Source organism: Malaclemys terrapin, chromosome 21 (assembly GCF_027887155.1).
Source record: "Malaclemys terrapin pileata isolate rMalTer1 chromosome 21, rMalTer1.hap1, whole genome shotgun sequence".
Lineage (NCBI taxonomy): Eukaryota > Metazoa > Chordata > Testudines > Emydidae > Malaclemys > Malaclemys terrapin.
The window spans coordinates 21098941-21124361 of record NC_071525.1 but is presented as its reverse complement, the minus strand read 5'-3'; the positions used below and the strand labels follow the sequence as shown (position 1 = coordinate 21124361).

Genomic DNA, 25421 nt, shown 5'->3' with positions numbered 1-25421 from the left:
GTTTGTCCATCCGTCCAGGGGGAAGGGGTGTGTCTGTCTGTCCGTCTGTCTGGGGGGCAGGGGCGTGTCTGTCAATCCGTCCGTCTGTCTGGGGGGCAGAGGCATGTTTGTCCATCCGTCCGGGGGGCAGGGGCGTGTCTGTCCGTCCGTCCGTCTGTCAGGGGGGGCAGGGGCGTGTCTGTCCGTCCGTCCGTCTGTCTGGGGGGGCAGGGGCGTCTGTCTGTCCGGCTGGCTCTGGGCCGGCTGCTGTTCACACCCCTGCAAAGCGAGTGAAACGGGACCTGCCCAGCGACCCCGTCCTGCGCCCCCTCTGCCTGGGGGTGTTAGTCAGTCAGGGGGTGCCGGGGGGGTTAATGCCCAGCCCGAGGCAGCTTCCCCAGGGCCCAGCTCCCTGGTGCCCCCCGGGCCCCCTATCAGGGCCTGGTCCCCCAAGCTCCCAGCCAGGCACGGACGGATGGGCCGGTGTCTCTGCCCTGGGGGGAGGGGGCTAACAGGGCTGGGGGGCAGACAGGACCTGGGGGGGCAGACAGGACCTGGGGGGGCAGACGGGGCCTGGGGGGCAGACAGCAGCAAACGCTGCAGCCCGGACTTGCCCGGCTGGAATGGGGCCTTGCGGGTGAATCAGCGCTGGGGGGGGGGGGGGGGCGAGCAGGGGGAGGTGTGAGGGGTCTGGGTGCAACGTGGGGGGAGGCATGAGGGGGGTGATTACACACTTGTGGGGTGGGGGGAGGCAGGAGGGGGTGATTACACACTTGTGGGGCGGGGGGAGGCGGGAAGGGGGTGATTACACACTTGTGGGGCGGGGGGGAGGCGGGAGGGGGGTGATTACACACTTGTGGGGTGGGGGGAGGCGGGAGGGGCTGATTACACACTTGTGGGGCAGGGGGAGGAGCGACGGGGGTGATTACACACTTGTGGGGTGGGGAGAGGAGTGAGGGGGATGATTACACACTTGTGGGGCAGGGCGGCTGCCTTGGGCGCGGCCGCCTGGTTTCATTTGTTTTTTTTTCCCAATTTCCTGCTATTGAAGCTAAACAAACACGCGGCACAAAAGAGTTTTTATTCCTGTCTGAAGCAGCTGAGGGTGTCACAGGGTGTGTGTGTGGGGGGAGGGAATTCCTGGTCAGGGTGGGGGGTGGGTAGGAGCCAGGACTCCTGGGTTCTCTCCCAGCTGTGCGAGGGGAAGATGGGCAGGGTGGGGGTGACGTGCAGGTTCTGGCGGTGAGCGGATTTCCAGGTATCTGATGTAACAACTTCTGCTTCTGCTCGTAGTCGTCCCCCCCCCCCCGACCCCCCAGGTGCGGCTTGTTCGGCTGGGATCTTTCTAGTGAATCTCCATAAAGAGGAACCAGAGAAACCAAACATCTGTGTTCAGCCGCCTGGCCAGCAAACCACCCATCAGCCAGCGCCCACTGCCAGCCGGGGGACCCATGAGTCCTGGCTCCCAGCCCCAACCCACTGGGCCCCACTCCCCTCCCAGAGCTGGGAGAGAACCCAGGAGTCCTGGCTCCCAGCCCCCCTGGCTCCCTGGCCTTCTGCGCTGCCTTCGCCCCCCAGCCCAGGGCCATGGCTCTGCGCAGCTGCTTCCCCCAGCGGGACGCCCCCTCGTAGTATTTGCAAAGCAAATGTTGCTGCAGCGCAGGGAACTGATCCCCGTCCCCGTACCGGGGGCAAGCCGTGAGTGTGTTGGTCTCGGCTCCCCAGGCCCGGGCTGTCACCCAGCCCGTCTGGCAGGGCCCCACTGCTCTGAGCTAGGCCTTGCAGCCCCCACTGCTCGCCAGGGTTCCCCAGCTGAGCCCCAGCCCTGGCAGAGACGCGCCCCCCCGCCCCCAGGGAGCGGCTCCGGGCAGCCTGTGACGACCAGCCGGCGCGTCCAAGTCCCCGGGGCGCCAGGGTCAGGCCACTGCCCGCCTTGCACCCCCTCACCGCCCTGACCTGGAGAGATTAACCCTTTCACCGCAGCAGGTGGCCGTGCTCAGCGAGTGGGGAAACCGAGTCACAGCCGGTGGCCAGCAAAATATGACAACAGCAGGATTCTCTGCCCCCACCCCGATCTGGGGAAGGTCAAGGCCCCTCCTAGCCTGGGTCACGCGCGCCTCCCAGGCGTGGCTGACACCACCACAGCCAGCGCGTTTCCGCCTGTCTCCTCGGCCGCTGAGCAACGACATGATTCCCACCCACCCCGATAACCGAACCCCGTGGAGCAGCGTCGCGCCCGCCCAGTGCCTTCCCCTCTGAGCACACAAGCAGGGGCACATGGGGAGGTCACACCCCCATCCTGTGGGTTCGACGCTGGCAGGGAGTTTGAGGGGGGCATTGACCCCCTGCCTCCATGCGCCAGCCACGGCGGCTGCAGGCCGGGGTGTCCTAGGCTGGGGCGGAAGGTGACCCTGTCACTGTTTGGGGGCTGGGTGTCGGGTTGCCCCCTTGGAGGCTGGTCACAGCTCTGGTGTCCCGCGGTCTGGTGCAGCTGGGGGCCCCCCCACACTGCCCGGCTCCCGCTGGAATTGTCTCCCCCAGGCTGTGCGTGTGCCAGGACCCCAGTTCCCCTCTGGGGGTGAACCTGCTGCTCCGACCCCCAGGGCAGAGCCACACCCCCCCCCATGGTGGGCTGTGATCCGGGGTCTCTGAGTCAGGGGAACCCGCCCTGGCCACGGCCACCCTCTGCCCAGGTCTCTGTTACCAGCACCAGCCGTCCAGCGGCTTCCCCCTTCCCTGGGGTGTCCCTCGCCCCTGGCAGGGTGAACCCGCTGGGCATTGTCCTGCCCTGCCCATCTCCCCCTCACCCAGCGGGGGCCCAGCCACCCCCGGGCCCAGCCCTGCCCGGTGCGAACAGGCCGATCGGCTCCCTCTGTCGCAGCCCCAGACTCCTGGGAGTTCACCCCGGGCCCCCGGGACTCAGTCCCTGGTGTGGGGCTGGGTGGGGCCTTCCCCTGCCCTGCCCCACTCGGGGTCACAGCAGGGGAAACGTCCTCAGCAGAGCGACCCTTCCTGAGGGGAGGGAACCCTAACCCCCAACCCCAACCCTCCCCCCCCCCCCGACGCCGATTTGCACCTTGGCTGACGCCCCCCCCCCCGGTCACATCAATATGGGCCCAGCCAGGCCCTTGGCTTCCTGGGGGGGGAACCCTAACCCCCAACTCCAACCCTCCCCTCCCGACGCCCATTTGCACCTTGGCTGACACCCCCCCCCCTTCCCGTCACATCAATATGGGCCCAGCCAGACCCTTGGCTTCCTGGGGGTGGGGGGGGGGTGTGCTTGGCCCAAAGTGACCGGGCGGGGGTCTTGTCCTGACCTCGCTGCTGCTGGAGAGACTCTGCCCAGGGCCCTTCCTCAGCGGGTCCCTGGAGCGCCAGGTCACAGCCCTGCAGCAGTCCAAGGGGCGTTCACAGAGACCCACCCAGCCGGCCTGCACCGAGCTCGGGCAGCGCTGGGGGGGGGTGTTGGGGTCACACCTGGAACCAGCCCCCGGTTCTCCCCCATTCGGCGCTTGCTGGGGCGTGAGCGCACTGAGCTCATCCCTGCTGCCAGGGAAAGTCTCCCCGTCAGCCCCAAGCGCCGGCTCCGGCCGGCCGAGCCCCTGAGTCCAGCCGGACACGAGCCCCGGGGACCCAGCGACCAGCCCGTCCTGTGCCCAGGGATCTGCCTGTCCCATCTCGCTGTCCGTGTGTGTGTCTGTCGTCCCCGTGTCCTCCCATCCCTGTGTCCATCTGTGTCCCCCCACACCCAGTGTCTGCGTGTCCCCATGTCCATGTCTGCATGTCCCATGTCCCCGGGTCCCTGCCCCCAGCGTTGGCCCGTCCCCGCCCTCCCCCCTCGCACCCGGCAGTCGTGGGGGCAGTTTTGACATTTAGTTTTATTACAAACAGCGTCAATCACGGTACAAACCCCGATCAGCCAGTCCCACCCGCTGTGAGCGACACCCCCCCCGCCCCTCACAATCATCATCCCACCCCCCCCTGAGCAGCACAACCGCCCTGCACCTCGGATACTGTCTGACAGCGGGAGGCTCGGGGATGGGGATGCGGAGAGCTGGGGGTGGAGCTGGGGGGCACAGGGCTCTGGGCTGAGATGCTATGGGGTGACTGCACTGCCTCACCCCTGCACCGGGGCTGCCCAGATCCACACCTCACCCCCAGGCAGCACCAACAGCGCGGCCTGGGGTGGGGGTGTCGCTGTTATCCTTCAGCCCCACACACAGACTATCCCCCTCTGCACAGCACCCCCCCCCAGCCCCGACCCCTGTGCAAAGCAGAGATTAACCCAGGAGTCCTGGTTCCCAGCTCCCAGCTCCCTGCTCTAACCACTAGACCCCCCTCCCCTCCCAGAGCCCCTCAGTCCTGACAGCCCTCACCCGGGGAGGGTATCACACACGTGCTCAGTGGGCAGTGACCCTGCATGGTGGGGAGGGGGTAGGTGTGAGCAGGGGGTAGGTGGGACCAGAGCTGCCCCCCAGCGAGTGCTGCATTGGGGGGGGGGTGCTGCAGAAGCTCTCCTGGGCGGTGGGGTGGGGGGGTGTGCAGTGATTCCCGAGGTCCCAAGCAAATCACAGTCATTTCTTTCTGATTTCCGAGTAGACAGTGCCGCTCTCCCGGGGGGGCTCGGGCCCGGGCGGCGGCTTCTGGTCTCCTGCGGTGAAAGCGAGTGTAGAATACTGAATGTCTTCGTCACCCTGGAAGACAGGAAAGCCAGATCAAGGACTGCAACAGGCAGAGAACCCAGGAGTCCTGGCTCCCAGCCCCCGCTGCTCTAACCCACCAGACCCCACTCCCCTGCCTGGGTCAGAGATAGAACCCAGGAGTCCTGGCTCCCAGCCCCCCCCCCGCTCCCCTGCCCTCCCAGCAGCAGGATAGAACCCAGGAGTCCTGCGGCCGGACACGAAGGCTCCTTACCAAGGTAGGTTTGTTGTCACAGACGCCCTGATCTGAAGGACAGAGACAGAAGACAGACGGGGTTAGAAACACAACAGTCCCGGGGTGCAGCCCCGCCCCCCCCCAGCCAAGCAGTGACCCCTCCCCAGGGGCAACAGGGCCCGTGCGGAGTTAGTGGCAGCAGGCGAAGCACCACGTGGGTTAGTGGCTGCAGCCGGCGTGGCCCCTAAGGGCTCAGCAGGGATCCTCAGTGTGGGGGGCTCCTTGCACCAGGATGGTGAACCTGCGGGGGGAGGGCAAGGGAAGGGAAGGGGGAGCGGGGGGGGATGGGGAGGGAATAAGCAGGGAACCCCTTGGCCATGTGACCCCCAGCCTGTGTCTCCGCAGTGCTGCCCCAGGTTCCCAGCACCAGCCACACGGGTTGGGCTGGGTTTGGGGGGAGGGAGGGGAGCAAGGGGGGCTTGAGGGAGGGAAGGGGGTGGTGGGATGGGATAAGCAGGGAACCCCAGACCCAAGTGACTCCTTGCCCCATATCTGCTGTTGCCCCCAGAGTTCCCAGCACCAGGGGTGGGGGGCACCCGGAGCCCGTGACACCCACAGCCCAGAGCAGCGACGGGAGATCCGGGACCCAGCCCCGGCGGAAGTGAATCCCAGACGGGCTCTTGGAAACGGGCTGGCGCGGCCGTGATGTCACTTCCTGTCTGGCTGGGGAGTTTCCCATCATGCCCCTGGGCTTGGCTGTCCATCACTCTTTGGCATGGGGGAGCGGCAGCGGCACTAACAGCGGTGCAGGCATGTGGCTTGCAGGCCCCGCCCACATGGCTCGCAGGCCCCGCCCACACGGCTCACAGCCCCCGCCCACACAGCTCACAGGCCCCGACCACGCGGCACATGGCATGCAGCTGCGAGGGGCGGGGCTGCTACTTACTGGGGGTAGGGGCGGCCTGGCCTCCGACGGGCGGGCGCTGCTTGGGCCCCCTGGGGAAACAGCAGACTCTGCGTGACGCCGGGGGGAGAGGGATTGGGCCGTCCCCCACGCCAGGGACGGGGGCAGCAACCAGCCGGCTTCCCCAAAACTGCAGACCTGTCCCCCCTCCTCTCGCCTCCCCACGGACCATCCACCCCCACACACACCTACCGAACCCCACAGCCATCCATCCCCCCCACCTCTCTATCCATCCACCCCCTACATGCACCATGTGCCCCACACTCAGCCCCTGGCTCTCCCTGTGGGGATGGGTAGCTCTGGGGTGGCTCCGGGCGCTGGGTGCCAGCCTGGGCAGGGATTGTTTCCTAGGAGACGTGACACTGTTTCCAAGAGGCGTGTGGGGCGAGATCCCATCCTGGGGGGTAGAGAGGTGGAAGGACCCTTCACCACAGAGCGAGTGATAAGCAGAGACCCCAAAGTGCAGAGACTTGGGGCTGGGGGGCAGAGAGATTGACCCCCTCCAGCATCCAGGGGCAGCTCCCAACCCCCCTACTCACCAGCGCTCGGGGCAGCCCCCAGCCCCAGGACCCCCTGTCCCCCGAGCCGTTACCCTCCAGTTTTGCGGAGCAGGAAGTAGAGCAGGCCCCCGAGCAGCGCCGCCCCGGCCAGCGACCCGATGACGATCCCGGCGATGGCTCCGGGTGGCAGGCCTCCGTTGGAGTCTGCAGCCGATACTTTAGCTAATGGAAAAGAAGGGGGGGGTGTATCAGGAAGTTCAGTCACGACCCCCCGCCCCAGCCCCACACTTCCCAATGCTGCTCCCTCTTGGTGCCCAACGTGAGGCCCTGGGGGCTGGAGCCATGGGGGAGACTAGGGTGACCAGACGTCCCAATTTTTGGGTCTTTTTCTTACACAGGCTCCTATTACCCCCCACCCCATGTCCCAATTTTTCACATTTGCTATCTGGTCACCCTAGGGGAGACAGACCCCCAGCCTAGCCTAGGGTTACCATATTTTAATTAAAAAAAAGGAGGACACTCCACGGGGTCCCGGCCCTGCCCCAACTCCGCCCCTTCCCCCCCAGCCCTTCCCCAAAGTCCCTGCCCCAACTCTGCCCCCTCCCCTGAATGCTCTGCCCCCTGCTCCTCCCCCTCCCCTGCCTCCCGCCAATCAAATGTTCGCAGGAAGCCTGAAACAGGGAGGCAGCAGGTAAGCTGGGGCGGTGGCGCGAGGAGGCGCGGCCCAGTCCAGCCCCCCAGCCGAGTGGCTCCTTCCGGTGGCCGGCCGGCCCTGGTAAAGAGGCTCTAGCCCCGGCGTCTCCGGCCCGGCTCGGCTTGGGCCCTGGTTCTGGCCGAGCGGCTCCGGCCCGGCACCAGCACCGGCCCTGGCCGAGCACCGCCAGCCCCAGCGGCTCCGGCTCCAGCCCGGACTCAAGCCCCACGACCCCTCCCTATTTTCCCGGACATGTCCGGCTTTTTGGAATTTCCCCCCGGACGGGGATTTGAGGACCAAAAAGCCGGACATGTCTGGGAAATCTGGACGTATGGTAACCCTAGCCTAGCCCCAGTCCAGGCCCCCAGCACCTGGCTCTGCAGAGGAGCAAGGCTAAGCAGGATGGGGAGGAACCATGTACTGAGACACCATCAGCAAAGGGTCCCCCAAGCACCGCTGGCAGCCCTCGGATCGCCCACCCCAGCCACTGCTCCCCCTGCACTTTGCCCCCATACCCAATCCCACTGGCATCTCGCCCCCAGCAGGGTGCCGGACAGGGAGGCAGCGCTGGGTCTGATCCCCAGGGACTCTCTTAACCGCCCGACGACTGATTCCCAGGCAGTGCGGCTAGTGCCGTGGTTGTGAGACTGGGACGCAGACGGGCCCTGCTGAGCCCAGGTCGTGGGGTGAAAGGTCAAGCTGCTCCTGGTCTCGTTAGTGTCATTACCATTGAGAAACCAGCGATGGTTCAAGGGCTGGACACAGTCAGAGGAGACCCCAGGGGGTGGGTGAGGGGTCCTGGTCGGTCTATCTAAGCAGAATCTGGCCCATCTACCCAGATCTCAGGCGGGGACACAGACCCAGTGCGCGGCTGGGGGCCTGGAGCCAGTCCGTAGCCTCATAGCGGGTACAGAGCGACATTGCACCCCCAGAATCACAGGAAAAGCTGGGCCCGGGTGGGAATCAGCCAGTGGCGCTAGGCAGATGGAGGGTGAGCTGTCAGAGCTGCAGTGGGGCATGTCGGGGGGGGGGTCCACAGAGGACAAAGACCATGGAGGGCAGGGACAGGACGGAGCCGGGAGGGAGAGACGGGCACAGAGCAGGGCACTCGATGCACAGATCGGACGGGTCGGGCACCGCTTGGAAAGCGACAGGTAGCGTCTGGCCCAGCTGCAGCACGGCTGGGAGCAGCCCCCACAGGACAGAGCTCACGTGGTGGAGCTGGGCCCTGGACAGGACCCGAGCGCAGGGGGATGTGGCTGGACTGACAGTGAACTAGCCGAGAGCGCCCAGCACGGGGAGCGGGATCGGCGCAGGCAGTGACAGGTGATAGAGCCGTGTCTGATCCAGACTGGAGACAGATGGGAGTGTCCCCTGGGGAACAGAACCCAAGGGGTGAATCCAGAACTGAGCTGAAGACCCCAAACCCAGCTCCAGAGACAGGCAGAGCCCAGGGCGCAGGAACGGTGCTGACCCGCGGGGTTGGTGCACGGAGTAACAGGCGACAGGGGACGTCCCATGCAGACAGGGAGCCCGGCTGGAGACAGAACAGACCCGGTGTGGCCAGGACACTGGTTGGACACACAATGATGGAGCACCTGTGCTCTGTGGGCCTCAGGCAGAGGTGGGTGTGGGGCGCGGTGCCCGGCTACTCACCCAGCACCTCGATCTCTGCACTAGCCGTGAGGCCAGTGACAGGGTTGTGAGCCTGGCACTTGTACGTGCCCAGATTTAATGTTGTCAGGTCAAAGGTGAAGCTGCTCCCGGTCTGGGGTAATTTGGTGCCGTTGAGAAACCAGGAATAGCTCGGGGCTGGGACAGAGTCGGTGATGCACGTCAGGGTCAGACGGGACCCAAGAGTCAGGTTGACGGGTCCTGGAGGGTCTATCCTGGCGGATTGTGGCCCATCTACACAGAATGGGAGAGGATTGTTGGGAAGGAGGGGACCAGCAGAACAAGGTATAAATAGGTGCCACACCCCACCCCAGGGGCAGCGCGGCCGGGGGACGGGGCTGCAGTTACTCACAGGCCAGTGTCACGGTGCTGGGCTCGCTGCGGTTGGTGCTGACGGGGTTCCCGACCTCGCACTGGTAGGTCCCGGTGTCGCCCCAGGTGAAATTCAGCACCGTGAGGGTCCGGTTCTCCGAGGACAGCTCCAGCCGCGTGTTGGGTGTGAGGTACGACCCGTTCCGGAGCCAGAGCACGGTGTCGGCGCTGGGGGAAGTGTTGCACGTGAGGGTGAGGGTCCCATTCTCAGGCACCTGGGTTTGGCCGGGCGTCACTGTGGGCTTGGCAAGCTTTTCTGTGCAGGGAACAGAGAGAGCGTCACCGTGAGTCCTGCCCCTCCATTCACCTGGGATCAGGGCCACTACCCCGTGGGATTGGGGGAAGTGTCCTGTTCTCACTGCCCTGCGGTGTCGTGGGAAGGGTCCTTCGCCCTTTGCCCCTCAGAGCTGCGGAAATGGGCAGTCGCCTTCTGGGCTCCGGCAGAGGGTCCCTCTTCCCGGCGTTGAGTCTCACAGTTATTGGTGCCTCCCTGAAGCTCTGGCTTCCGGAGCCCCGTAATTTTCAGAAGACTCTCAGCTGTCGTTGCACCATTTCCCAGGCTCCGTCCTGACAGCAGGATTTTCAAACCGATCCCGTGACATTTGGGCCCTACTCAAGGGTCACGACCTCACAGGTCGCTTGGTGCTGCTGGCATTACCCCGTGGGCACGGCCCTGTGCTGGTTCCTTGCCGTCCCTTCCGACCCGGACGGCGCTGCCCATCCCAGACCCAGGCCAGGGGTGGGGGTGACCCCGCTGGTGCATCATGGGCAGTCAGCCACAGCCACTCTCACTGACCCCAGGGAGATCGGGGAGACCCAGTGGGGTGAGGGGGGCAGCTCCCCAGCCTAGCACTGCCCCCCATTCCTACCCAGCCCTATATCTCACCAAGGGCCTCACAGCCCCAGGCCCCCTGGGTTCTCCCCACGACCCTTGAGAGTCTGACTGGGGAGGGGGCATCCAGACTTCAGCTGCAGGGCCAAGGAAACTCTTCCAGTCTGTTCCCTCTGTGATGCTGTATGGAATATCTGGAACACTTTATGATATCGTTAACACCAATATTATAAAATTGCAGTGACTCATGCTAGATCTGTCGTGTGAGGTATCTGTGACAATGTTATGATTTGCCAAGTGTGATGATCTTGTTTCTATGTTTGTATCACCTTTGTACTGTGAGTTATAGATACACAGGCTATATCTGTATTTCCAAACTTGTGCTGTTTCTGGGTGACACCCCCAGACAGATTGGCGTCAGCACTGCCTAGCCTGCTTGACGGCCCATCAAGGGTCATCAGCGTTACAATGAGCCCATGGAAATGAGCCGGGGATACACCTGATGGGTCAGCAAGCCATGTAGGGGCATGTCTATGGACAGAACTCTACGGCTTTTCCATGCCATGTGCTGGGCAGCTTGTGTTTCGGACACAGGAAGTACAAGCCACATGGAAAAGGAATATAAAGGGCAGCTGCATCGTCTTCATTCCTGCTTCTTACCTCTGAAGCAACTTTTCTAGAAACTGAAGCGCTGAACAAAGATCTGAATGACCCATCCAAACTGTGGATGTTCCAGAGGGACTTTCAAGCCAGCAAACTCACCAGCACTGCTAAGAACTTGATCTATGGGCTTTGAAGTCTCTGTATGTATGTGATTGTTTTACCATTTAACATCTCTCTCCTTGTTCTTTCTTTATAATAAACCTTTAGTTTTAGACACTAAAGATTGGCTGGCAGCGTGGGATTTTGAGTAAGATCCAAACTTATACTGCCCTGGGAATGTGGCTGGCCCTTTGGGGTCAGAAGAACCTTTTGTATTGTGAGCAGAGTTTTTAAATAACTTCTCACTGCACGGATCTAGGTGCTGAGTGGGAGCTGCAGGATTCCCTTTTTCAGATTCTCGATAACCAGTGAGGGGGATCAGGAGCACAGTGTGTGACTGGTTGGGGAGTTTAACTCCAGTGTTACCCACCAGTCTTGGGAGTCTCTGCTCTCCCTTCTGCAGCCTGCCCTGACCTTGGCATTTTCAGTGAGGGCTGCCCCAGGCACACCAGGTCACAACCCCCTTCCCTTGGGGGGGGGGGGGGGATCGTCCCCTCCAGTCTCTTCCCTCAGGGCACCCCCTCATCGCTCTGTCCCCCTCCGAGCTCCCTGTCCTGCCTTCTGGCTAACGCGCTCTCCAGTGCATCTTGCTAGGGGGGCACCGAGCAGCACAGGGGCCGTGGGGGGCTGGGGGGTGCACAAGGAAGGAGCCGGTAAATCCCAGGAGAGAATCAAGAAAGTGAAGTCGGAAACAGCAGCTCAGAGAGACGGTGCCTCCCCATCTGCCCCATAAGCTACCCACCCCTCAGCAGTTAACACTGGGACCAGCAGTACCCAGATCTCAGGCAGGCACACAGATCTGGTGTGCAGCTGGGGGCCTGGAGCCAGCCCGTAGGCTGATAGCGGGTACAGACTGACACCCCCCAGCCAGAGCCGTGGGAAAAGCTGGGCCCGGGTGGGAATCAGCCAGAAGCGCCAGGTGAGCCTTGGGCAGGAGTCTGCTGTCTGAGCTGCAGTGGGGCGTGTTGGGGTGGGCGCCCACAGACGGCAAAGGCCGCAGGGGTGGGAGCAGAGACAAAACAGAACTGGGAGGGAGAGACAGTCAGAGCGCAGGGTGCACAACGCACTGATCACAGGTCGGGAAGTTGCTTGGAAGACAACATCAAGGACTGGTAGGAGGGAGAACAGCACAATAAAGACAATGGATTGCAAGAAGGCAGACGTTAGCAAACTCAGGGAGTTGGTAGGTAAAATCCCATGGGAAACAAGTCCAAGGGGAGAAACAATTGAAGACAGTTGGCAGTTTTTCAAAGAGACACTATTAAGGGCACAAGAGCAAACTATCCCACTGCGTAGGAAAGACAAGAAGTACGGCAAAAGATCACCCTGGCTTACCCAGGAGATCTTCAATGATCTAAAACTCCAAAAAGAGTCCTACAAAAAGTGGAAACTCGGTCAAATTACAAAGGATGAATATAAATAAATAACACAAGTCTGTAGGGACAAAATTAGAAAAGCCAAGGCACAAACTGAGATCATACTAGCTAGAGACATAAAAGAAAACAAGAAAACATTCTACAAATACATTAGAAGTAAGAGGAAGATCAAGGACAGAGTAGTTCCGTTACTCAATGAAGGGGGAAAAGACAGTATCTCTACTTCCACAACAGTAACAGAAAATGTGGAAATGGCAGAGGTGCTTAATGACTTCTTTGTTTCGGTTTTCACCAAGAAGGTTGGTGGCGATTGGACGTCTAACATAGTGAATGTCAGTGAAAATGAGGTAGGATCAGAGTCTAAAATAGGGAAAGAACAAGTCAAAAATTACTCAGACAAGCTAGATGTCTTCAAGTCACCAGGGCCTGATGAAATGCATCCTAGAATACTCAAGGAGCTGACTGAGGAGAGATCTGAGCCATTAGTGATTATCTTTGAAAAGTCATGGAAGACAGGAGAGATTCCAGAAGACTAGAAAAGGGCAAATCTAATGCCCGTTTATAAAAAGGGATATAAGGACAACCAGGGGAATTACAGACCAGTCAGCTTAACTTCTGTACCCAGAAAGATAATGGAGCAAATAATTAAGCAATATATTTGCAAACATCTAGAAGATAATGAGGTGATAAGTAACAGTCAGCATGGAGTTGTCAAGAACAAATCGTATCAAACCAATCTCATAGCTTCCTTTGACAGGGTAACAAGCCTTGTAGATGGGGGGAAGTGGTAGATGTGGTATATCTTGACTTTAGTAAGACTTTTGATACTGTCTCGCATGACCACCTCATAAACAAACTAGGAAAATACAAGCTAGATGGAGCTACTATAAGGTGGGTGCAAAATTCGTTGGAAAACCGTTCCCAGAGAGTAGTTAACAGTGGTTCACAGTCAGGCCGGAAGGGCATAACGAGTGGGGTCCCGCAGGGATCGGTTCTGGGTCTGGTTCTGTTCAATATCTTCATCAATGATTTAGATAATGGCATAGAGAGTACAGTTATAAAGTTTGTGGACGATACCAAGCCAGAAGGGGTTGCAAGTGTTTTGGAGGATAGGATGAAAATTCAAAATGATCTGGGCAAACCAGAGAAATGGTCTGAAGTAAATAGGATGAAATTCAATAAAGACAAATGCAAAGTCACTTCACTTAGGAAGGAACAACCAGTTGCACATGTACAAAATGGGCAATGACGGCCCAGGAAGCAGAACTGCGGAAAGGGATCTGGGGGTCATAGTGGATCACAAGCTAAATATGAGTCAACAGTGTGATGCTGTTGCAAAAAAAGCAAACATGATTCTGGGATGTATTAACAGGAGTGTTGTGAGCAAGACACGAGAAGTCATTCTCCCGCTCTACTCCGTGCTGATTAGGCCTCAACTGGAGTATTGTGTTCAGTTCTGGGCCCCACATTTCAGGAAAGATGTGGACAAATTGGAGAAAGTCCAGAGAAGAGGAACAAAAATGATAAAAGGTCTAGAAAACATGACCTATGAAGGAAGATGGAAAAAACTGGTTTTGTTTAGTCTGGAGAAGAGAAGCCTGAGAGGGGACATGATAACGGTTTTCAAGTACATAAAAGATTGTTACAAGGAGGAGGGAGAAAAATTGTTCTTCTTAATCTCTGAGGACAGGACAAGAAGCAATGGGCTTAAATTGCAGCAAGGACGGTTTAGGTTGGACATTAGGAGAAACTTCCTAACTGTCAGGGTGGTTAAGCACTGGAATAAATTGCCTAGGGAGGTTGTGGAAGCTCCATCATTGGAGATTTTTAAGAGCAAGTTGGACAAACCCCTGTCAGGGATGGTCTAGAAAATACTTAGTCCTGCCTTGAGTGCAAGGGACTGGACTAGAAGACCTCTCAAGGTCCCTTCCAGTTCTTGATTCTATGAACAGGTAGCATCCGGCCCAGCTGCAGAACGGCTGGGAGCAGCCCCCACAGGACAGAGCCCACGGGGTGGAGCTGGGCCCTGGACAGGACCAGAGCGCAGGGGGATGTGGCTGGACTGACAGTGAACTAGCCGAGAGCGCCCAGCACGGGGAGCGGGATCGGCGCAGGCAGTGACAGGTGATAGAGCAGTGTCTGATCCAGACTGGAGACAGACGGGAGCGTCCCCTGGGGAACAGAGCCTGAGGGGTGAATCCAGAACTGAGCTGAAGACCCCAGACCCGGCTCCAGAGCCAGGGAGAGCACAGGAACGGCGCTGACCCGCGGGGTTGGTGCACAGAGAACATCCCAGGCAGACAGGGAGCCTGGCTGGAGACAGGACAGATCCGGAGTGGCCGGGGCGCCCGCTGGACACAAAATGACGGAGCCCCTGGTGCTCTGTGGGCCTCAGGCAGAGGTGGGCGTGGGGCGCAGTGCCCGGCTACTCACCCAGCACCTCGATCTCCGCGCTAGCCGTGAGGCCAGTGACAGGGTTGTGAGCCTGGCACTTGTACGTGCCCAGATTTAATGTTGTCAGGTCAAAGGTGAAGCTGCTCCCGGTCTGGGGTAATTTGGTGCCGTTGAGAAACCAGGAATAGCTCGGGGCTGGGACAGAGTCGGCGATGCACGTCAGGGTCAGACGGGACCCAAGAGTCAGGTTGACGGGTCCTGGAGGGTCTATCCTGGCGGATTCTGGCCCATCTACACAGAATGGGAGAGGATCGTTGGGAAGGAGGGGACCAGCAGAACAAGGTATAAATAGGTGGCGCACCCCACCCCAGAGGCAGCCGCATCTCCGTGGCTGGGTGATGCCGGCAGGGCCAGGGGCAGCGCGGCCAGGGGACGGGGCTGCAGTTACTCACAGGCCAGCGTCACGGTGCTGGGCTCGCTGCGGTTGGTGCTGATGGGGTTCCCGACCTCGCACTGGTAGGTCCCGGTGTCGCCCCAGGTGAAATTCAGCACCGTGAGGGTCCGGTTCTCCGAGGACAGCTCCAGCCGCGTGTTGGGTGTGAGGTACGACCCGTTCTGGAGCCAGAGCACGGCATCGGCGCGGGGGGAAGTGTTGCACGTGAGGGTGAGGGTCCCATTCTCAGGCACCTGGGTTTGGCCGGGCGTCACCGTGGGCTTGGCAAGCTTTTCTGTGCAGGGAACAGAGAGAGCGTCACCGTGAGTCCTGCCCCTCCATTCACCTGGGATCAGGGCCACCACCCTGCGGGACTGGGGGAAGTGTCCTGTTCTCACTGCCCTGCGGTGTCATGGGAAGGGTCCTTCGCCCTTTGCCCCTCAGAGCTGTGGAGACAGGCGGTCGCTTTCTGGGCTCCGGGAGAGGGTCCCTCTCGCCGGCGTTGAGTCTCACAGTTATTGATGCCTCCCTGAGGCTCTGGCTCCCGGAGTCCTGTGATTTTCAGAAGACTCTCGGCTGTCGTTGCACCATATCCCAGACTCTGTCCTGACAGCAGGATTTTCAAGCCGATCCCGTGACTGTTTGGGCCCAATTCAAGGGTCACGACCCCACAGGTCGCTTGGTACTGCTGGCATTGCCCTGTGGGCACAGCCCTGTGCCAGTTCCTTGCCATCCCTCTGACCCGGACGGCGCTGCCCATCCCAGACCGAGGCCGGGGGTGGGGGTGACCTCGCTGGTGCATCATGGGCAGTCAGCCACAGCCACGCTCACTGTCCCCGGGGAGATCGGGGTGATGTCGTGGTGGGGGACAGCTGCCCAGCCTAGCACTGTCCCCCATTCCTATCCAGCCCCATAGATCAGCAAGGGCCTCACAGCCCAGGCCCCCTGGGTTCTACCCACGACCCATGAGAGTCCAAATGGGGAGGGGGCATCCGGATTCCAGCGGCAGGGCCAAGGAAACTCCTCCAGTCTGTACCCCCTTCCCCGGGGGGCTGGGAACGTCCCCTCCCGTCTGTTCCCTCAGGGCAGCCCCCCCATCCGCCTGTCCCCCTCTGAGCTCCCTGTCCTGCCCACTGGCTAATTCACTCTCCAGCACCCCTTGCTGGGGGGCACCAAGCAGCGCGGGGCCGTGGGGGGCAGGCGCACCAGGAAGGAGCCGGTAAGTCCCAGGAGAGAATCAAGAGAGCGAAGAAGGAAATAGCGGCTCAGAGAGATGGTGCCTCCCCCCCGCCCCAATCTGCCCCATTTGCTACCCACCCCCAGGAGGCAGCGCCGGGGCCAGCAGCGCCCAGATCTCAGGCGGGGACACAGACCCGGTGTGTGGCTGGGGGCCTGGTGCCAGCCCATAGCCTCATAGCGGGTACAGACCGACACCCCCGCCAGAGCCATGGCCACACGCCCGGCCCAGGTGGGAACCAGCCGGAGGCGCCAGGTGGACAGGAATCTGCTGTTGGAGCTGCAGTGGGGCGTCCCACAGGGGACAGATGCCCCGGAGGGGTGGGGGGCAGAGACAGGACGGAGCCGGGAGGGAGAGACGGGCACAGAGCAGGGCACTCAACGCGCTGATCGGACGGGTCGGGCACCGCTTGGAAAGCGACAGGGAGCGTCCGGCCCAGCTGCAGCATGGCTGGGAGCAGCCCCCACAGGACAGAGCCCACGGGGTGGAGCTGGGCCCTGGACAGGACCAGAGCGCAGGGGGATGTGGCTGGACTGACAGTGAACTAGCCGAGAGCGCCCAGCACAGGGAGTGTACAGATGGTGACAGTGGGTGTCTGATCCAGACTAGAGAGGGTTGGGAGCATCCCCTGTAGAACAGAGTGTGAGGAAGTGGGAATGTTCTTAATGTTTCCTCTGAATACTGTGTGGGTGCCTCAGTTTCCCCTATACATTTCTTAAGTCTCTAGGAGGTGGGATAAAGGCCAGTGTGCATAAATCACTGACACTCTGTCTCCTGGCAACTAATGGCCAGGTCCTTCCCCCCTGCAAGGGGATAGCTAAAGGTGTTGGAGAACAAAGAGGTCAAGTGATCTCCTGGCCAGGGAAAGAGACAAAGGCCAGAAAGGAGGGGCTGGAGGGGATTTCAGTTTGGAGATAGCTGGGGATGGGAAGTGAGGGCAGACGGGGGGTGGGGGTCTGGCTCGCTGGACCCGAGAATGGACCTGGCTGAGGGGGTCTCATTCTCTGTCCCTACAAGCTCTGGTTTAGACCGTGTTCCTGTCATCTAATAAACCTCTGTGTTACTGGCTGGCTGAGAGTCACGTCTGACTGCGAAGTGGGGGTGCAGGACCCTCTGGCTGCCCCAGGACCCCGCCTGGGTGGACTCGCTGTGGGAAGCGCACGGAGGGGCAGATGCTGAATGCTCCAAGGTCAGACCCAGGAGGTGAAGCCGTGTGAGCTTCTTGCCCTGAAGACAGTCTGCTCCGAGGGAGAGGAGGCTCCCCAGAGTCCTGCCTGGCTTTGTGGGGAGCAGTTCCAGAGCATCGCCCGGGTACTCCGTGACACAGAGCCCGAGGGGTGAATCCAGAACAGAGTAAAAGACCCCATACCTGGCTGCAGAGCCTAGGGCGCAGGAACGGTGCTGACCCGCGGGGTTGGTGCACAGAGTAACAGGGGACAGGGGACGTCCCACGCAGACAGGGAGCCCGGCTGGAGACAGGATAGATCCGGAGTGGCTGGGGCGCTGGCTGGACAGACAATGACGGAGCCCCAGTTTCTCTGGGCACCCGAGACAGAAGCGGGCGTGGCGCACGGTGCCTGGCTACTCATCCAGCACCTCGATCACCCGGGTGGTGCTGTTCTTGGTCAGGTTGGTGATGGGGTTCTGTGCCTGGCACATGTACGTGCCCTGCTGATCCAAGCTCGTCAGATTAAGGGTCAAGCTGCTCCCGGTCTCCTTTAATTCAGTGCTGTTGAGAACCCAGCGATAGCGCGGGGCTGGGACGGACTCAGAGATGCACGTCAGGCTCACAAGGGACCCCAAGGGCCGGGGGAGGAGTTCTGGTGGCGCTATCCTGGCGGAGTCTGGCCCATCAGAGAGGGAGGAGATCAGAGGAGAGGACAACATCAGAAAGGGCTCCTTGTATAAACAGCCCCACATCCAACTCTATGGGCAGCTGCATCTCTGTGGCTGGGTGATGCCGGCAGGACCAGGGGCAGCATGGCCGGGGGATGGGGCTGCAGTTACTCACAGGCCACCGTAACAGTGCTGGGCTCGCTGCGGTTGGTGCTGCCGGGGTTCCCGACCTCGCACTGGTAGGCGCCGGCGTCGCCCCGGGTGACACCCAGCACCGTGAGGGTCCGGTTGTCAGGGGACAGCCCCAGCCAGTGACTGGGTGCGAGGGATGCCCCGTCTTGGAACCAGAGCACAGTTTCGGTGCCGGGGGAAGTTTTGCAGCTGAGGGTGAGGTTCCCATTTTCCCAGACCTCAATTTGGTTGAGCATCACTGTGGGCTTGACAAGCTTTTCTGTGCAGGGAACAGAGAGAGCATTACTGTGTGTCCTGACCCTCCATCCGCCTTGGATCAGGGCTGCAGTCCTGCGGGATTCTGGGAAGGGTCTTTTGACCGTTTCCACCGCAGACCATCTCAGGCAAGTAACGATGGGGTCTCAGATGGAGGCGTCGGCCAACTCCTGCCATGTTGGTTGCCCCCTTTTAAATCCTCGGCTCTTGGAGTCCTGTGATTTTCAGGAGAATCTTCACTTTCATTTAATAAAGAGCAAGTTTCTGGCCCATACAACTGGGGAAAAAAGGTGGAAATCATGACCCGACAAGACCCCGGGTCCAGACAGCAAAGAGATGTCCCCAACCAGAAGCAGATTTAAATCTTGTGATTGCTTAAGGTCTGTGAGCTGCGCTGGCTGCCGAGTTGGTGAAGTGACAGGAGTGTATCAGGATGCTGGACAGGACCAGAGCGCAGGGGGATGTGGCTGGACAGACAGTGAACTAGCCGAGAGCGCCCAGCACGGGGAGCGGGATCGGCGCAGGCAGTGACAGGTGATAGAGCCGTGTCTGATCCAGACAGACGGGAGCGTCCCCTGGAGAACAGAGCCCGAGGGGTGAATCCAGAACACACCCAAAGACCACAGACCCGGCTGCAGAGACAGGCACGGTGCTGACCCGCGGGGTTGGTGCACAGAGTGACAGGTGACAGGGGATGTCCCAGGCAAACAGGGAGCCCAAGTGGAGACAGAACACATCTGGAGTGGCTGGAGCCAGCTGGTGAGTCAGTGATGGAGCCCCCAGCGCTCTGTGAGCTTGTGACAGAGGTGGGCGTGGGGCGCAGTGCCCAGCTGTTCACCCAGCACCACGATCTCTGTGCTAGCTGTGAGGCCGGTGACGGGGTTGTGAGCCTGGCACTTGTACGTGCCCAGCTGATCCAAGGTCGTGGGGTTAAAGGTCAAGCTGCTCCCAGTCTTGTATAAGTTGGTTCCATTGAAAAGCCAGTGATAGTTCGGGACTGGGATGGAGCACAAGATGCATGTCAGGGTCAGCGGGACGCTAAGGGTCAGGGTGATGGGTCCTGGAAGGTCCATCCTGGTGGAGTCTGGCCTGTCTACACAGAGAGGGAGGGATGGCACCAGCAGGACAACATATAAATAGATGCTGTGCCCCACCCCAGAGGCAGCCGTATCTCCGTGGCTGGGTGATGCCGGCAGGGCCAGGGGCAGTGTGGCCGGGGGACAGGGCTGCAGTTACTCACAGGCCACCGTCACGGTGCTGGACTCGCTGCGGTTGGTGCTGATGGGGGTTGTGATCTCACACTGCTAGGGGCCGGCGTCACCCTGGGTGACATTCAGCACTGTGAGGCCCACATGACTGGGTAGAAAAGGTGGAAATCGCAACCTGACAGGACCCTGGGTTCACACAGAGAAGAGATTTATCTCATGATAGTTCGGGTCCAGTTCTGAGGGCTGTGAGCTGCGCTGGCTGCCAGGTTGGTCAAGTGAGTGGCAGGAGACAATCAGGAATCTGGACAGTACCGGAGCGCAGGGGGATGTGGCTGGACTGACAGTGAACTAGCCGAGAGCGCCCAGCACGGGGAGCAGGATCGGTGCAGGCAGTGACAGGTGATAGAGCCGTGTCTGATCCAGACTGGAGACAGACGGGAGCGTCCCCTGGAGAACAGAGCTTGAGGGGTGAATCCAGAACTGAGCTGACAACCCCAGACCCGGCTCCAGAGCCAGAGAGAGCACTGGAACGGCACTGACCCGCGGGGTTGGTGCACAGAGTAACAGGCGACAGGGGACGTCCCAGGCAGACAGGGAGCCCGGCTGGAGACAGGACAGATCCGGAGTGGCCGGGGCGCCCGCTGGACAGACAGTAACGGAGCCCCTGGTGCTCTGTGGGCCTCAGACAGAGGTGGGCGTGGGGCGCGGTCCCCGGTTACTCACCCAATCTCCAGGGTGATGTAGCTCGAGTGGCCATCAAAGACAATTATCACCACACAGGTGTAAGTCCCTGTTGCGGATTGTGGGGGAGTTAGGGCCCTGCACCCCTCTTCCCGAGATTCACTGCGACTCTCAACCAGCCAGTAAAGCAGAAGGTTTATTTAAGGACAGGAACACAGTCTCAAGCAGAGCGTGTAGGTACGACCAGACCCCCTCAATTAGGTCCCTCTGGGAGGTTCAGGGAGCTTAGACCCCAGCTTGGGGTTCCCTGCGTTGCACCACCCAGCCCAAACCGAAACTAAACTCCAAACTCCTCCCGCTGCTCCTCTCCTTTGTCCAGTCTCCCGGGCAGAAGGTGTTAATTCTCCCCACCCCCGTTCCTGGCTCAGGTTACAGCTCAGGTAGCTTCCTTCAAGGGAAGTCCCACATCCCCACTGCAACCCCCCTGCAACATTCCCAGGTCAAATCTGCCCTGCTCCCTGCTCCGTCACAGTCCCAGACTGGCTCATGGAGAGATTGGGGACCAGGAGCTCAGAGCCAGAGGAGGCCAACAGAGCCCCAAATGTACAGGACAGCTGGAGAGTGGAGCCCTCAGCATAAACCTCCTGGCGGGGGGTGATCGTGGGGGCATCGGGCCCATCTGGAGCAAACACAGGAGAGCCGCATGTTGGGGAGGGGTGGGGGGGGCTGCTCCGGCTGCAGAGACTTCAGCACCCAAGGGGCGTAGATCCAAAAGCCAGCCGGCACCCCTGACACTGTCCAGCCGGTGCTGCTGTGTAGCTTGGGAGGATCCCCCCACTTCATCCAGCCCAGGGAGGAGATGGGTGGTTTGGAGAGAGACGCCCTGTCTGGATCCAAAGTCCCCGAGTGATGGAGATCCCCCCCCTCCCCATGGCTGCTCCCCTGGGGTCCCCTCCCTGCGGGGAAGTGGCCCCATACCACCCAGGCGGGCTCTGACTCACCGCAGCTCCTGGCTGCGGGGTCTTGCTCCACGTTGGCCTGAGGGGTTAGAGCTCTCTGCTCCCCCAGACCCCGGCCCCACGTCTGTCTGTCTGCGTCTCACAGATCCTCCATCTCCTGCCCCCCGGGGTCCCCGATCTCTGACCCACCGGCCGAAGCTCCCCCGGGAAGTGGGGAAGGACCCTTGGCCGCCGGGGCTCACACTTCCAGAGCACGTCCAGCCGGACGGTGGCGTTCTGGGAACTGGCAGCGTTGGTGGCCAGGCAGGTGGAACTGCCCGAGTCATTCCTGCTGCCAGGATCCAGCGTCAGGGTCTAGTTGTCGCTGCTCAGAGGGACGCGGCTTGTAGCCTTAACGATCTCGTTATCCCTTAACCAGCTGTAGGAAACCAGGCTGCCCCGGCCTCACAGCTCAGGGTCACGGCCTCGGGTTCAATGGGGATGGAGCGGGAGATGGAGATTGACCCCAGACACCCCCTCTGTGAGACAGAAAGGGGCAGGCAGTTATCTGAGGCACAGGGGAGCAGCCAAGGGGGGGCGTATGTCCCAGGATGGGGTAACATTCTCCTGCCCCTGGAGCTCCGGCCTGGCCCTGTGACGTTACTGACATAACTTGTGACCATATGGATCATTGTTGCAACCACTGTTCTATATTTGCAGCAAATCTTGTACAAAGGTTGTCATGGGAGGTGTCTATGAAAAGGTTATGATCTGCTGGATATGATGATGCTGTCTGTAGGTGTGTATCACTTGTGTAGTTGAAGTTCTGAATATTGGTTCTGTCCTTGTATCTCAATGTGTTTAATTCTAAATAGCATTAGTGAAGCATTTGGTCAGCTTCTTGAGAAAGGGATTTGTAAATTAAGAGCCCCATCAAGAAACACGTAACTGACAATGGACTTTGGAAGACTCCAATCCACATACGAAGTCTCCCTGGGGGTGTGAGCAATGGCTGCCGCCTGTAAAGAACTGAGTCATACGTGGACATGTGACCTGCCCATGTGACTCCAGACTCCATTTTGCTGCTGTAATTTTCCAGTGAGAACAAAGAGGTGTCCTTACACCTGGAAGAGACTATAAAAGGCTTATGCCTCATCTCCATCTTGTCTTCAATCCTGCTTCTGACCTCTGGAGGGACTTTGCTACAGACGGAAACTCTGAACAAAGGACTGAAGGACCCATCCCAGCTGGGGATGTTCCAGAGACTTGATTTGAACCTGCAGTTTGTTCTATCGCTGCTACAAGCCTGAACCAAGAACTTGGCCATTTCTGGATGTCATTGATTCCATGTAACCAATTCTAGCTCTCATCCAGATCTTTTTCCTTTTATGAATAAACCTTTAGCTTTTAGATTCTAAAGGATTGGCAACAGCGTGATTTGTGGGTAAGATCTGACTTGTATATTGACCTGGGACTGGGGCTTGGTACTTTGGGATCGGGAGAACCTTTTCTCTTTTACTGGGGTATTGGGTTTCATAACCATTCGTCCCCATTACGAGTGGCACTGATGCTGATACTGGGACACTGGAGTGTCTGAGGGACTTGCTTGTGTGACTTGTGGTTAGCCAGTGGGGTGAGACCGAAGTCCTCTCTGGCTGGCTGGTTTCAGAGTAGGAGCCGTGTTAGTTCTCCTCGGTCTGGCTGGCTGGTTTGGTGCCTTGGAGGTGGAAAGACCCCAGCCTTGGGCTGTAACTGCCCTGCTCTAAGCAATTTGTCCTGAATTGACACGCTCCTTTGGGTCCCACCAAAGCCAGCATCGTTACAGGCGCCCCCCACCCCCGCATTGGGGAGTGAGCCAGGCTGACCCTGATCCTGCTGGGGGCAGGGGGAGCGTCCCACGGACACAGGGTGTGACGGTGCACTCCATATGATTTTATGAAAATATGCTAATAAGTGTGAATATGATGTAACGGGAATATGCGTCATGAAAAGGTCTCTTGTAAGGTATCATTACAAAGCTTATAATCTACTATGTGTGGTCATCCTATTTGTATGTATGTACCACTCTTGTATCTGAAACTAGAAATATGAAATATAACTCTGAGGGCCTATTGTAATTATGTAAAGTGTGGGTCATTAAGGATGGTTTGGAATCTTGATGACTCCCATTAACCAGGACCATTGTCTGCAGATGGCTGTGTTTTACCTGTGAGTCTCCCTATACACGTGTGTGCTGGCAAGTGGGCAATGAAGTCTTGCAGTGACATGTGATCATGTCACCTGAACTGGAATCCATCTTTAACCTGATGCTTTTCCAGTGAGGGGGGGTGGAAACCCAGAGGGACAAAGGGTTCCCGCCTTATGCAAAAGATATATAAGTGGGTGGAACAGAACGAAAGGGAGGAGCCATCATGAGGAATCCCCTAGCCACCACCTGAGCTGGAACAAGGGCTGTACCAGGGGAAAGAATTGGGCTCAGACTAGAAGGAGGCTAGTCTGTGAAAGAAGCTGATTAGAACTTCTCTGAGGGTGAGATTTTGTCTGTATTCAGTTTTCTACTGTATTAGGCTTAGACTTGCAGGTTTTATTTTATTTTGTTTGGTAATTCACTTTGTTCTGTCTCCTATTACTTGGAACCACTTAAATGCTACTTTTTGTATTTAATAAAATCACTTTTTACTTATTAATTAATCCAGAGTATATATTAATACCTGGGGGGGGGGGCAACAGCTGTGCATATCTCTCTAGCAGTGTTATAGAGGGCAAACAATTTATGAGTTTATCCTGTATAAGTTTTATACAGGGTAAAGCGGATTTATTTGGGGTTTGGACCCTATTGGGAGTTGGGCATCTGAGTGCTGGAGACAGGAACACTTCTTAAGCTGCTTTCAATTAAGCCTGCAGCTTTTGGGGGACGTGGTTCAGACCCTGGGTCTGTGTTGCAGCAGGCTAGTGGGTCTGGCACAACCAGGCAGGGCACTGAAGTCCCAAGCTGGCAGGGAAACCAGTCTCAGAGGTAGTCTAGGCACATCAGGTGACAGTTCCCAAGGGGGTTTCTGTGACCCAACCCATCACACAGGGGCTGTGGGGTGAAACCGGGATGGCCCCAGAGTCCGACGGACAGGACATGGGGTAGAGACAGAGCAGGGAGCACGGGCTGCGCTGAGGGCAGAGGGTGGGTGAGAGACGCGCACGAGGCCGATGTCCGATTCCCGCGCAGGGCAAAGACAGGGAGCCGAGGGCAGGCAGGGCGGGTCACAAGTGACCAGGCGCTGGGCACAGACAGGCAGAGACGGCAGCGCGGGCTGTGCTGGGGAAAGGAATCCAGAGTGATGGATGATCCAGATTCAGGACATGTGGGAACAGCCCACAGAGAATAGACCCCACAGGGGTGAAACCAGAACTGCCCAGGCACCGAGAGAGCAGGCACTGGGTGCAGAGCCGGCGAGAGCGGGCGCATGAGGCGCTGATGGGAGCGGCTGGTGGAACAAGTGACCGGCTGATGCAGCTCGGGCGAAGCACAGATGCTCTGGGGTTGAACCAGGCCTGCCCGGGAGGGAAGAGCAGGTGCTGGGGAGACCTCAAGAGAGCCGGCACACCCTGCGGGGATGGGCGATATCGGCGCAGTGAGTGACAGAGAGGACGTCCCCGTGGGGTGGTGAGGGGGCAGGACGGAGCCGCACAGACCCGGCTGATGGCAGACGGGGTGTTGGGGGCCAAGGCGCAGCTCTGCAGTGCAGAGCGATGGGGTCATTCATCAACGGGCAACAGTTCGGCTTCAGATCCAGTTTCAAGAGAGACGGGGCCAGCGCCATGGGACCGAATCTCAGACTGGAGCCCCCGGCCCCGGATGCTGAAAGGGCAGCAGGGTTGGTAGATGGTGACAGAGCAGCGTTGGATCCAGACTGGAGACAGACGGGAGCATCCCCCGGAGAACAGAGCCTGAGGGGTGGATCCAGGCCAGACCCAGAGCCCTGGCTGCAAAGACAGGGAGCTCCCACCACGGTAACAATGCAGACCCATGGGGTCGGTGCAGGGAGTGACGGGGGACATCCCATGCAGACAGGGAGCCTGGCTGGAGACAGGACAGACCCAGGGCAGCTGAGCGCCGGCTGGCCAGACTGACAGAGTCCCCAGCGCCCCACGTGCCCAAGACAGAGGCAGGTGAGGGGCGTGGTGCCCGGCTGCTCACCCAGCCCCGCGATCTCCGGGTCGGCGC

General features: G+C 59.7%; 1 protein-coding gene across 4 annotated transcripts in view; it reads right to left on the bottom strand.

Moving 5' to 3' along the window:
* Nucleotides 1–3838: 3838 nt before the first annotated feature.
* The window catches only part of LOC128827115 (carcinoembryonic antigen-related cell adhesion molecule 6-like), a 32434-nt gene continuing 10851 nt past the window's right edge, over nucleotides 3839–25421 (bottom strand). The window contains exons 3-10 of one of the 4 annotated variants that reach the window (XM_054010853.1): nucleotides 14875–15150; nucleotides 14462–14713; nucleotides 9039–9314; nucleotides 8669–8920; nucleotides 6411–6540; nucleotides 5801–5850; nucleotides 4894–4925; nucleotides 3839–4673 (exon numbers count right to left, since the gene is read on the bottom strand). In XM_054010853.1, the coding sequence (XP_053866828.1) occupies nucleotides 4554–4673; nucleotides 4894–4925; nucleotides 5801–5850; nucleotides 6411–6540; nucleotides 8669–8920; nucleotides 9039–9314; nucleotides 14462–14713; nucleotides 14875–15150 (1388 nt within the window). In that variant the 3' untranslated portion in view covers nucleotides 3839–4553. Of the gene's footprint in view, nucleotides 4674–4893; nucleotides 4926–5800; nucleotides 5851–6357; nucleotides 6541–8668; nucleotides 8921–9038; nucleotides 9315–14461; nucleotides 14714–14874; nucleotides 15151–25421 lie in introns of all 4 variants that reach the window. The other 3 variants (XM_054010855.1, XM_054010854.1, XR_008442937.1) reach the window with 3 other exon arrangements.